Source organism: Cupressus sempervirens, chromosome 6, assembly GCF_028749045.1.
Source record: "Cupressus sempervirens isolate cs-2001-9-10 chromosome 6, ASM2874904v1, whole genome shotgun sequence".
Taxonomy (NCBI): domain Eukaryota; kingdom Viridiplantae; phylum Streptophyta; class Pinopsida; order Cupressales; family Cupressaceae; genus Cupressus; species Cupressus sempervirens.
The window spans coordinates 205162773-205180377 of NC_143123.1; the positions used below are offsets into that span (position 1 = coordinate 205162773).

The window sequence follows — 17605 nt, forward strand, 5'->3', positions numbered from 1 at the left end:
AGTCACGCGAGTCACGCTAGCTGACTTGCCAGTCGCGAGTCATGGGTCATTATGACTTGGCAGGGTGGTTATGACTCGCGGACTTGCATGACTCACCGCGAGTCACATTACTCTGCTCAAAATAGATAAACATCTTCTAGGTGCACACATCTTTGGTTTTTTTTATCATAATAAGGAAAAGATGATTGTGATTGTTATAATTAGAATAGTATTATTATAATTGTGCACCCCCAAGATAGCTTAAATATATCATCAATAACAATCACATAAGTCTATGAATGGTATTAAAGATTGCAAATTATATTAAGACGAGGCAACTTAAAAGAAAGTAACCTGAATTGCTAAGCTAATCAGAAGGGGTCATTACATGTTCACAAGCTCTTGCAGGGATTTGATTCATTTACTCTCAATCATGTTTACAGTTAGGGCAATGGTGTTGCAAACTCTCTTGCTGCAAATGGTACGATCTAGAGGGATTGAGGAAACCCTATTTCTCTCCCTGTTGATGTGCAAACTCTCTTGATCATAGAGTGTTTGAAACCCAAGAGAGATTCCATGTAGCACCCAACTTTAGAAGTGATGTCTCATCCTTTGTTCTCTAGGTTGTTGGGTATCCCTTTACTCTTGCCTGTTAAGTTCTGAGTGGGAGTAGGTAATAGACCAAAATATTTTGAATTTGAATATGGAACTAATAACGTGGTAACTAGTGATACTTATCGGGGACACATTGGCCAAAGGGGCATGAATTACTATTTATGGTGTAGTTGTATGCCTAGGTTGGTTCTACGCAATTATATTAATTACATTAATCACAAAGTGTTGAAATGACAAGTTGACATTATGTGATTAGCATGACAGATGACATTTGCGTTTATCATTACCCCTTGCATAATGAACGGTACCCTATATGCAATTTTTTGAAAAGACTCCTGCTTCTATGAAACTGTAGCTCATATGAGTCTAGTTGTTTGAGAGGATGGTTAAATGGTTTGGCCAAACTGGATAGACAGGTGTTTTCCTACCTTTAAATTGTTTGGTGTGAACGACAAGTTTCCTTTACCATATCAACACTTGTAGTTCTCATTTCAGAGCTGACAAGCCCGTGTATTTTGTTACTATTATGTGGGGGTGACTGTAACCACATTGAGCCAAAAAACTGGACAACTTAGGGAAAGACTCCATAGTGTGTCACATTTGCAAGGAGGGTGGTGTTTCCAAATAGTTTGTTTTCATTTGTTTGGTACTACTCTATGCTGTAGTGCTAACTTTAATGGGCATGTGCTATTGAACCATGGCCTATGTTTTTCTACTTTAATTAGATTTGGTCCAAGCTTCTTTTGATTTTTTTTTGTTGTTAGTGTGTTCTATCTATGTGCCCTCAGGCAGTGGTATTGTAAGGGTCAACACCCTAGTTTTTGTTGCTGATAAATATAAAAAACAATAAAATACCTTGGAATCACACTGTTCACAACTAGCGCTATTTTAAAAGTATAATGCAAAAGTAAAACTAAAAATATCTTGATGATTAAATCCTATTATTAGCATTTCTTTAACATACCCATTTTTTGATGCTACTAACTACCAAGTATTCAGAAACAACAATAATGACCAGCAAAGATGTGCCCAAAACTCTAGGTGTTACCACCAAACAACTCCATAATGGTGTAATGTCCCCTCTTTAGTTCGACATGGCATTGATCATGGATTTGCCTATTCCAGACTCTCGTAGGCAAATGGTGTGGAAAGACAGTCAATTCTGCGGATTAGATAGTCATATCTTGCTCTTGAAGAAGTGTTAAGAGGTTATATTTTATCATTATGTGATATTGGGGCCCACATGTTATAATTTTAATTTGAGTTGCACTTTTTATTTTATAAAATTACTTTATTATAAAAAGTGCATTATAATGAGAAATTATAAAGGATGTTTCTAGAAGCTCTAGCAACTTCTTAGAAAAGTGAATAAATAGAGGGCTGGGCCTCTCATTTGGACATGCTTGGATTGGAGAACTCTTCTACTTCTTCATTGTGAAGACATTTGTGGACTTTGGATCTGCAAATTATTCGATCTTTGGGAACGAATCACTCCCTTGGATTGGCGATTTTGAGGGTGTGAAATATCACCTGAATTGTTGCATAATTGGAGTTGGTATTCAGCCATCTCATTGGAGCTTATTGAGAATTCGTTGTTAGGGTTTGTTTTTGGTTGGAATAAGGATTTCAGATTTGCCCTATCATTGGAGAAGCATTTGACAAGAGTTTGAAGACAGAATAAGTGCATTTTCAGAATTGGCAAAGCAGGGTTCGGAACCACATAATTGCTCACATCTCCTCAACCCCTTGGAGTTATTTTTTATGGTTTTACAGGGTTACTACCTAACCCTAGGCGCCCATTTTCCATGCATTTGGAGGTCCCAAAACCCTAATCTTATTTTATTTCAGCAGCCGTACAGGTACGGCCTGGTACGGCCCTGCTAGTTTGGGCAGCAGCAGCAAATTAAGGACAGTTTGGGGGTGCAGTTGGAGGTCTTCATCAACGATCTGCAGCAAAACGTGGTGTTCTTCCATAGTTCTTCAAACCAGGTTCTTGCATTCTGAAATATATGTCAATTTTTGGGTAAATTTGCTGTCATACAGTCATTGTAATAATCAGTCCAGAATTGGTAATAAAATAATTTCAGAATTTATTGCATTGTAATTGAAATATAGTTCAATGGTTATATATATATTGTAATTCTGTGATTATATTCTGAAAGTATCAAATCTGAAATTACCATATTCTGAATATTGTTACTGTTACACGCCAAGTGTTTGACAAAATTCCTAAGTCCAGTTTGAAGGTTTCTGTGGCCTTTATAGAGAGGGTCATTACAATGGTATCAGAGCTATAAGTCCTGCCATCCTGTGGAGGTCTTATAGGGAATTTGGAACAGCTGGATAGGAGGGAAAGTGTTTGACGAAATGTCAAAACACTAAAATCAGAGCATGCGACAAAGGCCTTATAATTTCTGCAATACCAAAGCAAGACAAGATAGGATTTCTGACCTGTAGAGCGAACAGTCTAGCTCATCTATCCAGGTGGACATAGAATCCAGTCATATAGACACAGGGGAGGTATTTTTTGATCAAGACTACGACTACAATATGGATAGAGGCGGGAATGCCGGTCCAGATCCGCAAGAGGAAAGATTTTTACAGTTATTAGACACCCTGGCACAGGGACAGCGATTAGCCGAACAAAGAGCACAAGAACAGAATCAGAGAATGGAGCTTATGATGCAGATGATGGCTCGACAAATGGGGTTGAACGCTAATATAGGTGGAGGAAATAATCAGAATGGTCACAATCAGAATGGGAATAATCAGGATGAGAGACATAATGGAGGCGAACAAATTGGGAACAATTTCGGTCATGCCCCCCAGCAAGCTCGGACAGTAAGTTCGAGGCCTATGATTCCTACGTTCCTTCCAAGAGCTCCAGAGCAGCCGGTACCAGAACCCCAGATCACTGACATACGGGATCAGCTGAGGAGAGATTGGGAAGCAGGAGGACCAGATTTTACAGCTGCAATCACCTTTAGAGAGTATATGGATGTGCGGATGAAGCATATGCCCCGTGGACAAGACAGGACTCAGAACTATGAGCTACGAAAGAAAGTAGGAAAACTACAGTTACCATATTATAATGGCTCGGGGAAGTCTACAGCAAGAGCTTGGGTTCAAAAGCTTGACACATACTTTCAATTGAATCCTATGTCTGAGGAAGAAGCTATTAAGTATGCAGCAATTCACCTGGATGGGTTAGCACACGAATGGTGGCATCATGGTATGATCACTATGGGTCATGCACACATTACCTCATATGTGGAGTTTACGGAGAGACTGATTGAACGTTTTGATAAGAAAGATCCAGAACTCCATTTCAAGGAATTAGCCCAGCTTAAACAGTGGGGCTCGTTGGAAACATACATTTCAGAGTTTCAGAAACCTGCAGTGTTAGTAACAGATGTATCTGAACGAAGGCTACTGGTTTTATTTATGGATGGGTTAGTTGATCCGTTGAGAGGGTGGATTAAAGCTCTCAACCCTCCCACTTTGCAGGAAGCCATTAAGAAAGCTCGTGACATGGATTCCTCTTCAGCTTCTAAAAATAAATTTCAGGCAAAGAGTTTCCCTTCAGGAAAAGATAAGGACAGGAAACCCTTTCATAGAGAGGCACAACTACCTAAGGAAGAAAGTAAGAGGCTGGACAAGGAGACACTTAATGACTTGCGTAGGAAGAAGCTATGCTTCTATTGCAAAGGCCCGTATGAGTACGGCCATGACTGTCCTATGAGGCCAAAAGGGAAGGCCAACCGGGCAATGTGGGCTTATTACGAAGGCTCAGATTCAGATGGTTCAGAACATCATGATGAGGATCCTGATGAAGCAGAGGGAGAGCAGGAGATAGACAGTGCAGGGCAAAGGAAGGAAACAGAGCTACATTTACAGGAAGCACGACTGTCTAGTATCCAGAGAGAGGGATCTTTCAGACTTCGGGGAGTCTTGGCTGGATAGAAGGTTATTACATTGTTGGACACAGGTGCCACGCATAATTTCATTGATGCACGATTCATAGAGAAGCGTGGACTCATTACTGAGGAGTTCGAAGGACTAAGAGTCAAGGTAGCTGATGGATACACTCTTCGTTGTGACAGGATGGTACGAGACTTACCTTTGCGCTTGAACAACTATGAGTTTAAGGCGGATTATCATGTGGTCAACATGGGTGACATGGACATAGTACTTAGGATGCAGTGGCTACATTCATTGAAAGTGGTTACCCTGAGATTAGAGGATATGGAGATACAATTCGAAATGAATGGTAGGATTCATGTGCTAAAGGCTATCCGTAATGGAGACATCAGGGCTATCTCATTTAGGCGGCTAGAGAGATTAACTAGGCATAATGATATAGAGTGGGCAGCAGTTTGTACTTTGATACCTACACAGGAGGAGCAACATAAGGTGGAATATCATCCTGATATTCAGAAGTTGAGGATTAAGTACGAAAAGGTATTCAGTGAGATTCCACCAGGCAAGCCACCGGACAGAGGCATTGAGCATATTATTGAGCTGGAGGAAGGTGCTAAACCTATCATGGTCACACCATATCGACATCCAAAGCGACTCAAGGATGAGATCGAAAGGACCATTGAGGAGTTGCTAGCGATGGGGCACATCCGACCCAGTAAGTCACCTTTTGCATCTTCTGTTGTTTTGGTAAAAAAGAAGGATGGAACGCTTCGGATGTGTATTGATTACAGGGCATTAAATAAGAGAACCATTAAGAACAGGTATCCTATTCCTCACATTGATGAGTTGATAGATGAATTGCATGGGGCCTGTTATTTCACGAAAATTGATTTGAGATCAGGATATCACCAGATCAGAGTCCGTGAACAGGATATTGAGAAAACTGCTTTCAGATGTCATTGTGGGCACTTTGAGTTTGTAGTCATGCCTTTCGGCCTGACCAATGCACCTGCCACTTTCCAGTCCACTATGAACAGAGTTTTCCACCATCAGTTGAGGAAATTCGTGCTGGTGTTTTTTGATGACATTTTGATCTATAGCCGATCATGGCAGGAGCATCTAGAGCATTTGGAGATGGTGTTGAGCATTCTACAGAAGGAGTCCTTGTATGCAAAGGAGTCCAAATGTGACTTAGGGATGACCGAGCTGTTATATTTAGGACACATCATTAGTGCAGAGGGAGTGCGGATGGATCCTGAAAAGATTCGCGCTATTGTTGATTGGCCTCCACCAGAGAACCTTACACAGTTAAGGGGGTTCCTTGGTTTATGTGGTTTTTATCGCAGGTTTGTCAGTGGCTACTCACGACATGCAGCTCCCATGACAGATTTACTGAAAAAAGGGGAATTTGTGTGGACTCAGAAGGCACAGGACTGTTTTATGAGATTTAAGGAGATAATGACTACGTGCCCAGTTCTAGCATTACCTGATTTCACGAAGCCATTTGAGCTTCAATGTGATGCATCTGGAGAGGGAGTAGGTGCTGTACTTATGCAGAATAAGCACCCCATAGCTTATGAGAGCAGGAAGCTCAGAGGCCCTGAGCGTTCATTCAGTATATATGATAAGGAGATGTTGGCCATCATGCATGCTTTGGCCAAATTCAGACAATATCTTGTGGGTAGCAAATTTTGTATTAAAACTGATCATAACAGTCTGAGGCATTTCTTGGGACAGCAGGACCTGAATGATCGCCAACAAAAGTGGGTAAGTAAGTTGCAGGCATATGATTTTGACATCTCATATGTCAAGGGAACTCAGAATGTTGTTGCAGATGCTCTATCTCGAAGGCCACACCTCACTCTTATGGTTCAGATATCAGAGGATTGGCGACACTTGATTATAGCAGAGTATGCCAGGGATACATGGGCCTCCGATATAGTAGAGGGAACAGTGATTGATACCCGATACACACTTGTGGATGATTTGATCATTTACAAGAACAGGATTTACCTAGTCCCAGGATCGAAGGTTAAGCAACTGATTATGAGAGCACTTCACGACTCACCGACAGCAGGCCATCCCGGGTAGTTCAAGACTTACAAGTCGGTTCGAGAGCGGTTCACTTGGAAGGGGCTGAAAGCTGATGTTTTGCAGTATGTTCGAGAGTGTCATGTTTGCCAGCAAAACAAACAAGAACACAGCTATCCGGCAGGGCTCCTACAGGCACTTCCGATTCCTGACAGGAAGTGGGAATGCATCTCCATGGACTTTATCACAGGTTTGCCCAAGGTACAAGGACGAGATTGTATTTATGTGGTGGTAGATAGATTAACGAAATATGCTCATTTCTTTCCTATCACCACTACACATTCAGCAGCTCAGGTGGCAGAGGTTTTCTTTCGGGAGGTTTTCAGATTGCACGGCTTGCCTCAGAACATTGTGAGTGATAGGGATAGCCGTTTCATGAGTCACTTTTGGCAGGAGGTATTCCGGTTATGTGGCACGAAGCTTACACCCAGCACTAGCTATCACCCACAAATCGATGGTCAGACAGAAATTGTGAACAAATGGGTGGAAGGGTATTTAAGGAATTATGTGGCAGCTCAGCAACGAGCTTGGGTCAGATGGATATATCTCTACGAGTATTGTTACAATACTACATATCATATGACTATACAGATGACACCCTTCATGGCACTTTACGGTTATGAAGCACCTAGTTTCTTGGATTTGTTGTTGAGCGACAGCCGGGTACCCAGTGGAGGTGAATTATTACAGGAGAGTAAGGATATAGTTGCTACCCTCAAAGACAATATTGCAAGAGCTCAGAACTAGCAGAAGTAGTATGCAGACCAGAAGAGAACTGAGCGTAGTTTTGAGGTAGATGATATGGTTTACCTCATGTTGCAGCCATACAGGCAATCTACTCTTAAGAAGAGTGGTGCAGAGAAACTTAAGCCACGCTATTATGGACCATTCAGGATTATCAGGCGAGTTGGTGAAGTGGCTTATGAGTTGGAGCTTCCCGCAGACAGCAGAGTGCACAATGTGTTTCATGTGTCACGCCTCAAGAAGGCGTTGGGTCAGAATGTGGTGCCTTCTGCAGTATTACCTCCTTTAGACGATGAGGGAAAATTGATTTTAGTACCAGAATCCATCCTGGAGAGCAGAGAAAAGCAGCTTCGTAGAAGGGTGATCAGAGAATACTTGGTTAAGTGGAAAGATTTACCTGTTGAGGATGCTACTTGGGAGGGGGAGGCTATTTTGCAGCACCCGGCGTTGAGATTGCTTGAGGCCAAGCAATTTCAGGAGGGGCAGACTGTAATGTCCCCTCTTTAGTTCGACATGGCATTGATCATGGATTTGCCTATTCCAGAATCTCGTAGGCAAATGGTGTGGAAAGAGAGTCAATTCTGCGGATCAGATAGTCATATCTTGCTCTTGAAGAAGTGTTAAGAGGTTATATTTTATCATTATGTGATATTGGGGCCCACATGTTATAATTTTAATTTGAGTTGCACTTTTTATTTTATAAAATTACTTTATTATAAAAAGTGCATTATAATGAGAAATTATAAAGGATGTTTCTAGAAGTTCTAGCAACTTCTTAGAAAAGTGAATAAATAGAGGGCTGGGCCTCTCATTTGGACATGCTTGGATTGGAGAACTCTTCTACTTCTTCATTGTGAAGACATTTGTGGACTTTGGATCTGCAAATTATTCGATCTTTGGGAACGAATCACTCCCTTGGATTGGCGACTTTGAGGGTGTGAAATATCACCTGAATTGTTGCATAATTGGAGTTGGTATTCAGCCATCTCATTGGAGCTTATTGAGAATTCGTTGTTAGGGTTTGTTTTTGGTTGAAATAAGGATTTCAGATTTGCCCTATCATTGGAGAAGCATTTGACAAGAGTTTGAAGACAGAATAAGTGCATTTTCAAAATTGGCAAAGCAGGGTTCGGAACCACATAATTGCTCACATCTCTTCAACCCCTTGGAGTTATTTTTTATGGTTTTACAAGGTTACTACCTAACCCTAGGCGCCCATTTTCCATGCATTTGGGGGTCCCAAAACCCTAATATTATTTTATTTCAGCAGCCGTACAGGTACGGCCCTGCTAGTTTGGGCAGCAGCAGCAAATTAAGGACAGTTTGGGGGTGCAGTTGGAGGTCTTCATCAACGATCTGCAGCAAAACATGGTGTTCTTCCATAGTTCTTCAAACCAGGTTCTTGCATTCTGAAATATATGTCAATTTTTGGGTAAATTTGCTGTCATACAGTCATTGTAATAATCAGTCCAGAATTGGTAATAAAATAATTTCAGAATTTATTGCATTGTAATTGAAATATAGTTCAATGGCTATATATATATTGTAATTCTGTGATTATATTCTGAAAGTATCAAATCTGAAATTACCATATTCTGAATATTGTTACTGTTACACGCCAAGTGTTTGACAAAATTCCTAAGTTCAGTTTGAAGGTTTCTGTGGCCTTTATAGAGAGGGTCATTACAAATGGATGGCTAGAAGCATGAAAAGACGAGGAACAATGTCATAAATCACTTATATATCCTCTAAAAGCTTCAACTGACTCTTCTTTGATCAAAATAGAACCCTCTCCATATGTATGGCCCTCTTAGAGAAAGTATGACCAACTTTGAAAGGTACAACCAGCCACAACACACCCAAAAAATATGCAATTAACTTAGCCTTCTCCAGTAGTCAATTTGAAACAACTTTGCCAATCAAATGCTCTATAATGAAAAGGATTGAAAATGAAAACGAATGAAGCTCTAATATGATTCCTGAATGAAACCACCAAAAGTCTTCAAGATTGAGTCTTTTACAAACATGGAAGATGTTCCATGTAAGGGATTTCCCTCTCAAAAAAGTTCACAAAGAACAAGCTCCTCCAACAAAGAAGAAATCAAATCTGACATATTAAATCAACTCAAGTTTACTTTAATATCCTTCCAAAATGTTACACTCATCTTTCTTTTTGCTTCTAATTTAATTTAAAATCACTTTAAGAATCCTTTTGGCGCACTCTCTTCGCTCACAGTTCCCACCTCCCTCCCAATCTTGACCATAATCTTTTGGTCTTCAATACCACTAAGCTCTATGATATTCCTAGGTAGCCCCCCTTTCAGATCACCTGTACCCCCCTGGCCCCTCCACACACACACAGGTTCACTTCCTTAAATGTTAGGCAAGCAGTCAAAATCATGAATAACAACATAGAGACAAATGAGGAAGGGTTCCACGCTGAGCTTTTCAATCTTGGATCCCTCATACTAGGTCCTTACCTTGCAGATCTCTTCAACTTTTTGGTCTGCACAAATTCCCCCCTCTTGGTCTCATCACATCATCCATCTGATACACAAGGCTGTGGCAACCTCTGAACCATGTAATTATAGGATCTTCATGTTGGATCACACTTTCACCAAGTTGAATGGTATGGCTTCCCACACTCTTCTTTCTAGGAAGCTTGATTTTTGGGTATCTGTGCTAGAGAGCATATGAGCTTTAGACCTGATTTCCATACCATGGATCACATTTTGACTCTTGGTGCTATCATTGAGGAGGCTAGTTGTTTGTCCTTGAAGGTCTATGGTTACTTTGTGGATTTCTACAAAGCCTTTTATTATGTGCTAAGATCAAGGTCTACAGTTGCTTTGTGGATTTCTACAAAGCCTTTGATTCTGTGCTAAGATCAGCCCTCTTTCAAAGACATAGTGACATTGGTATTTTGGAGATCCTTTTGCCTTCTATCATGAGATGATATTAGAGGATCCTTGGCTATCTCAAGACCCCTTGCGGGCTCTCCGACTTCGTCACGAGTACTAATGGGGTCAAGTAGGGCTGTCCCCTTTCTCACTCTATTTGGGATCTACATTGTTGAGTTAGAGACATTCCTCTAGGAGCACCTTGTGGGGGAGGGGTGCCTCCTCCATCAATTTTTGATATCTATTTTACTCTTTGTGGATGACATGGTACTCTTGACCCCCTCTCCTTAGGGTCTTCAATGAGAGTTAGATGGCCTTGCCTAGTGATGGAGCTCTAATTTCTTGCAAAAATTTTGGGTCTCCATTTGACATCGTTCAAATCTTTTTATCTTATATATTATCTTACATTTGTGTTTTCATTATGATATACTTCCTATATTATTTTAATGGCATTGTTCATAGTAAATAGTCCTCAATCATCATGCAAATTGTTTCAATCCTAAAAATCATTACTATTTTGATAGTCTGAATAGTTATTTCATAGCTTCATCCTGCAGTTAATAATGTTGAAAACCTATTGTAATGATGAATGTTTATCTCAAACAAAGGAGAAATGACTTGATCGAAGTACAAGGCAAAGTTGGTACTGTGTTGAAGGTCATAGGATGTGATGCAATTGTGTGGTGAATCCATTGCACAAAAAAGGGAACATTATCATTACTACAATCCTGATCAGAATTCATGAGAATGGATTTGCAGTTCATTTCAAGAGGATTATAATGCCCTTGGGAATGAGATTTGAAGACAGTGATCACCATGTAACTTGGGATGATGTTCAAACATAGCCCATATGGAGTTTATCAATTGACACTACCACAATATCTCTGAATAGTCATTCCACTTGAGAGCACCAGATTTCTATTGGATAATTAAGAGGGAGCACCTTTTCTTCAAGCAAGAGTAAGGCTGGAAACAGTTGGTGCTTTACAAGTCGAGCATCCATGCTCTTGGCATATATATTGGCCCTAAACATTTTGAAAGCAGAAATGGTTGTGATACGGACTGGTCAAATAGTTGAGGTTCACATGCAAAACAAACAAGAAACTGCAATATAGGGATTCATGCTGCAGACAAGGAGATTATTATCGATGCTAAAGGTGGATTTTCTCACTTTCAAAAACATCCTTGCTTTTCTGACCGTTAGCAAAGGAGCTTTCTGTCATAACCCAAAGGAAGTTGTTTGTGAAAATATGGAGCATCGGTTTGATTATGGTGGAGGTGGGCAATGAAATCTTTGAATTGAGACCTCCTGTGTCTCTTGTACAACCACAATATCGAGAGTGGAGGTGTATTATGGAGCCTTTTATATGGTGACATTTCCAAATGTTTGGTGCAGTACAAGCTATCGGGACTCAGCCCATATGTCATTGAGAGATATGAATTGGAAGTGAATAATTCCAAGAAAGCTTCAATGTTAAGTTTGGAAGGATGTAAATCACAAAGTGCGCTCAATGAAGATTCGACAAAGTGATAGAGAGACCAATGCTTTCCCCATTACCAAACCTTCAAAGCAAGAAGTCAATAGAGATTATTGTGCCTGCAACTATGGAAAATGAAAGTGATAAAACACATGGGAGACGACATTGACAAGATTGTGTTTTCATTGTGCCTTGTGGAATCGTGTTACCAACAACAGCGATTTGGGGAGATCTCTTGCTCGAGACATACTATGGATATGTTGTGATGAGAAGTTCATGTAAGGTAAACACACATAGGAGCAAATGTGGCGCTGCAGTTGCCCAGTGCTTATTTAATCAATTCAATAGCTTGTGAGGGATGGCATCGATATATGCTGGGTGAAAAGATTTTAGTCGGCACTAGATACTCAAAGAAACATGCAGCGGTGGAGTGTGCTGAGATGTCGTTAGGAGTTTTGATGATATAGTTAGTTTGAAGGAATGAATAATGAGCATCAACAAGATGCTCCCCTTTTCTTTATCTGACCCAGTTCATACCCTATTAATAGAAGGGGTTTATATTTTGAGTAAAATGTTTGAAGGAAATTGTTGATTGGTTGTTAATTTGAAGGGTCACATTGTTATAAGGAGAGTCTAGTACCTCTCCATTGTCTATAAATATGAGATGCTAAAAATGTAAGAGATATATATCTTTTTGATATACACACATTCTGTTTTGAGCACTCATAAACCAATATTGTTGAAACCTAATATAAGGAAAGAGCAATATAACTAGGCATTCATTTTCTTGATACAAACATTTAAGACATGTGCTTCTATCCATGGATAGCATCATTTGCAAGTAAGATTGGTCCTTTGTGTTTTCTGAAAAAAGACTTGCATTTTTATCTGATTTAGGTAGTTCAAAAAAATTATTTCATCATTTATTGTTTATAAATAAGGAATTTGGGATAAAACTTACGTTTTTCTTCTCCTTATCTAATTGGTTTTGTAAAAAGAAATTAAATTTCCTCTTAGATTAACAGTAAATTGCATATTTGATATAAGTTTTAGCATTCTACAATCCAGATTAGTTTGTGATATTAAAATATCTTTTTTCTCTCATAAAGTTGTACCTAAAAATCTATATTGTAAGTGACTATATTGCCCAAGGAGATAAGGCACTAATCTCTATAAGTTCGTCAGGAATTAATGCTCATTTTTGTATATTCCTTATCAATTCTAGAGCGTTAATATTTAACAGCAATTTTATCTAAAGCATTCTTATTTTGATATCTTTGTTTTAAATTAATCATATTCATATTTGTTATAATTCTGGAATATTGAAGTCTTTAACATATTCAATTTGAAGCATTTTCATTTGATTAAGTTTGAAGTTAACATACTTTCAGCACTTCTACATACTTAGAGTGGTGCAAATTTGAAGATTCCTTAACCCCTTGCCGTTTGGAAGTTTCTTCTTTTGCTGCAGTTGTGATCAGATTTATCTTATTTTATGAACAATTGAACTCAAGAGATTGATTCAAGATTAGTCGCACCCACCTTGGCCCTGCAAAGCCAAAAGCGGAGAGGACTCGGATCAAATCAACCAGTCCTGTCAAGTTAGCCTTCAACCCGTTGGCATCCTAGCATTGAGTTAGCAAGGTTTGTAGGATTCTATTCTATGGTTTTGGGAACCAACACCTAGTACTGCTATCAGTGACATTTCATAGTGAGTCTTGGGAAGACCAAGGCTATGGTCTCAAATGAACTTAAGACCTGTCACCTCCACTTCTTCTTCAAAGGCATGAAGGTGATCTCTTCGTCCTACAACTACTTGGGGGTCAAGTTCTTTGGCCCTCATTTCAACATTCGAACAACACTTTAGCCACGTATCAATAAGGGTTATGGTTCTTTGGCCCTCCTTGAGCGACAATGTTTTCAACATCACTTTCAGAACACTACATCCAAGATGACCCTCATGGACATTCTCATTAGGCCTACTATCCTCTATGGTTCTATTGTTTATGTGACCTGACTTTTTGAGTTGGATTGGGCTTTAATGGAAAGGGTTTGGGTTCTTCAACACATCATCAAGTACAAGCAGTTGATTCTGCACCATATTATTCTTGCAAATATCGGGGCCTATCCCTTCAGATTTGAGGCCATCTTTTGTTTGATTTGGTTCCTTCATGGTCTTCAAGGTTTTGTTGATTCTAATGAGGGGCATAGTAGGTATCCCTTCCTCGCCTTCTATTCCTTGGAGTCTATTGTTGCCTTTGCCTCTTTTGGGAGGGCCCATGGTTGGTTTGTGGAGGCTACTGCCCTTCTTGGTTCCATAGGTATTGAGATTGGTCATCTCCATCCTTTCAAGTACTCTCATAGGGTGCCCCACACCACCTCCCTTTTAGGAAGGAGTTGAATAGATGTGTCAAGACAAACATTTATAGACACCTCATTCATACTACCTAGGTTAACCCCCATAGGGGCCTTGTACAAGTTTTGGAGATTTAGGATGGGTTCATTGTTCGTCCCCCATACCTATCCCATCAATGGCCACTCTCCCTAAGGATTCATGTTGGTTCCTTCAAAGTGGGTTCTAGTCATCTTTACATGGAGACTAATCATTAGTTATAAAGTGAGCACAGGGTTTATCTTCTCTGCAATGTCAATAAGTCAGAGACTGTGGATCATTTCATTTTTCGCTTCCCTATTGATCACAAGATCAGGAGGATATTCTATTGCTTGTTCAGAGAGGCTCAAGATCTCTACACCACCTTCAAATACATGAAACAACAATTTTTTTCTCTATATATTTAAGAGGATATCAAACTTTGACACTACACTCTTCAGCTACAAGCTACTACATAGTCACAGTCAAACTTGTGTTTGCTCATCACTTTCTTCTTCACAAGCCTCCCTTTGGGTCAGGGTATCAAGTGCTAGCTTGGCTCTACTCAAAGTCTTCTAGATCGGTTAGGCCCCACAAAGACTCCTTACAGAAGCAACACACTTCATCCTCCTGGACTAGGTAGTAGCAACCATCCTCTACGTCTTCTCAAAGACATTCCAAGGCCACTCATTGTTCATCATCGTACTCCTTGGTTCATAGGTTCTTTCATAGGGCTCTGTGTTCCTAGGTGTGGGGTGGTCTCTCTATGGTGCTGTACCCCATTCTTGTGGTCTTGTTTCCCTGGTTCGGGTTTTTTTTTTTTTTTGCCTTGCTCTTGTTTCCCAAGGTACAATTTGGTATGCTAGATGTGGTTTGGTCCCTTTTATTCTTGGTAGTCCCTTTTACTTGTTTTGTGGTCATTTGTTGGACATTAATAAAGTTATCTTGTCTTATCTTTATCTACCCAGTGTGGTGTCCAAGTCCGAAAAAGATGCCATTCAATTAAAAAAATCATTTTCACTTTAATACTAGGTGCCATAAAGTTCTTTTATTTAATAAATTTAAATAACATTAAAGTTAAATTGCTACCCAAAATTGACATCCTACGAACAGTAAGTATTGGATAATTCACCCAAAATCACTCTAGGAAAGGGCATTATGCACATCATAACCACCAACGCTCAAATAAGTACCTGATAGTGTCAACATATCACCAACGCTCAAATAAGTACTTGATAGTGTCAACGTATCACCAATGCTCAAATAAGTACCTGATAGTGTCAACATATTGGATAAACTATCACCAAGACTTTCCTAACCCTAATGCTTTAGTTTATGGGAACCTATTGAATATGTTACAGAGCACCATTGTGAATTGGTTTGGAAAAGGACATTATAAATAAACCCAAATAAATATCAATAATTTTAATACCATCTAGTGTTGCAATGGAAATGCATGAAAGAGAGCATTTGGTGGTATGTGCATCTACAACATTTAGAAGTAATCTTATATGCAACATAATCACCAAAATAAGGAAGATGACTGCTAAGGACAAGTGCTTATCTAAAATTAAACTATTGAAACAGCTCTAGGGGTACCCTAAATTATGAATATACCGACCCATCTTGAAACAAAAATATACCTTAGTGACGATGAATGTGGGTGCTTTGACATGTCTGAAATGCATCGGAAGTACACTGCTATTAGTCTAAATAAGAAAGAAACACCCTAGAGATCTCACCAACTCTCATCCAACATGCCAACCATGAGCATAGGCTTGAATAACATTTAAATCTTTATCAAGCACACTCTAAAATCATTGTAAATGATGTCATAACAAATTAAATTCATCTAATGTCTTCTCGTTAGGCCGAATTTATTTCATTGATGCAAGTACATCTTATTGTCCCCAAAGACTTAATTGTTACACAAGGGGGCCCAATTTGCAATTAGTTGTTATGGTCCTTTGAGCAATAATTAGCAACAATTGTATGACTTATTTATAATTATTGTCATTGTAATAGTCTAAAGAGAAAATGCTTTTTCTATTTTATTATTCTAGTATGACTGATTTAGTATCCTTGTTTTCAAAGTTCTATGTCATGATACTTTTTGCAGATTATTAAATTATTACTTTTTAGATGGTATGTCTATGTACTCCCTTTTGATTTTGAACATTAGCCAAACTAGTACCAGTACCAATCTCCAATGTCTCCAAGTACCAAAGTAGAAATGTATGCAGCTTTATGGAAAGAACTGCCATTGGTATTGCCATTGTTCAACTCTGGTATCCAATCCAAAAAGCATAATTTTTGTACTCAATTTCTTTTTACCAAATTGTAAAACATTGAAATCTAGAAACTCAAATGTTATGATCAAACTATTGGTAAGGTAATTTTGGATTTATAATCTAAATAGTATTATTGACTGTTGGATAGGTTGATTTCCTTGATTTTTCCTCTCAATTTTACTTCTCGAAGATATCCTTGAATGCATTATTGGTAATAAAATAAAGAAAGTAAACTAGTTGTGTGATCTATGCTCTGCCTTGCACCCTAGCAGAAATCCATTGACTAGATGCTTATCTCCAAATTTGCATTATTGCAGCTAACATATATGCTAAAAGGATGGTTCAATTCATATTGTGGAAAAACCATTTTGTCATTAATCATTAAAACATCAATAATGGGATAAGGTCATACTTTACCTTCATGCTTCCTTTTAGGTTGTGGAACATTAAAATGTGTATATCCATTTGAAATAGTGATTATTATCTTGAATGTCAAGACGTGAAGCTTATTAGTGAAAAAGCTCAAATCAATAAAGTTTTCCTTTCCATCTAATTCACTTATCTGTTCTTGGTGGTAATCCATTGATAGGATAGAAGAAGTCATTGATGCAGATGTCTGTCATGCAAGGGCACCTTTTGTCATGCGCACACAACAATGTTTTGCTGTCAAGTCTGGAATAGATGGATTTCTTGATGTAGCAAGAAAATCTTTTTGTGATACAAGTGAAGGTGCATTCTCATGTTGCTTTTATTCATCAGCAACTCACCCTACCCATGTTCCTAGATTTTAATTTCTAGAAGATGAATTTCATGTTGGAATGGAATACCAGCTATACATGCTCTGGCAAATAAATACCGTGAAGATATGAATTTGCCAAACTTGAAGATTCCCTTTAACAATAGGCAAGGTTTCTATATGAGTATACCAGAGAAGGACTTGCCTGAAGGAGGGTTGCCTAAAATGTTTATTCAGGTTTTTACTTCAAAGTTCCCAGTTTCATTCCAAAATATATGAGTTCCTTTTATTTTTTTTAATAATATTGTCCTTTTTGAAGTCTTCATTGCATTTCATATTTGAACATAGTGGTGTTTGACAGGTTACCAAACAAGGGAAAAACATTCATTGCTCTACTCAACAGTTGATTTCGGTAAATACTCCAAATTTTCAATTGAATAGTAACTTCTTTTTTTTGATAGCTCAATTGAATAGTAACT

At 38.9% G+C, this 17605-nt stretch overlaps 1 protein-coding gene across 1 annotated transcript in view; it reads left to right on the forward strand.

The window, feature by feature from the left end:
- The window catches only part of MSH4 (MUTS-like protein 4), a 342254-nt gene that overhangs the window by 187134 nt on the left and 137515 nt on the right, over positions 1-17605 (forward strand). The window contains exons 12-14 of the mRNA XM_089789754.1: positions 16980-17119; positions 17221-17363; positions 17488-17538. Of these exons, the coding sequence (XP_089645880.1) occupies positions 16980-17119; positions 17221-17363; positions 17488-17538 (334 nt within the window). The remainder of the gene's footprint in view (positions 1-16979; positions 17120-17220; positions 17364-17487; positions 17539-17605) is intronic.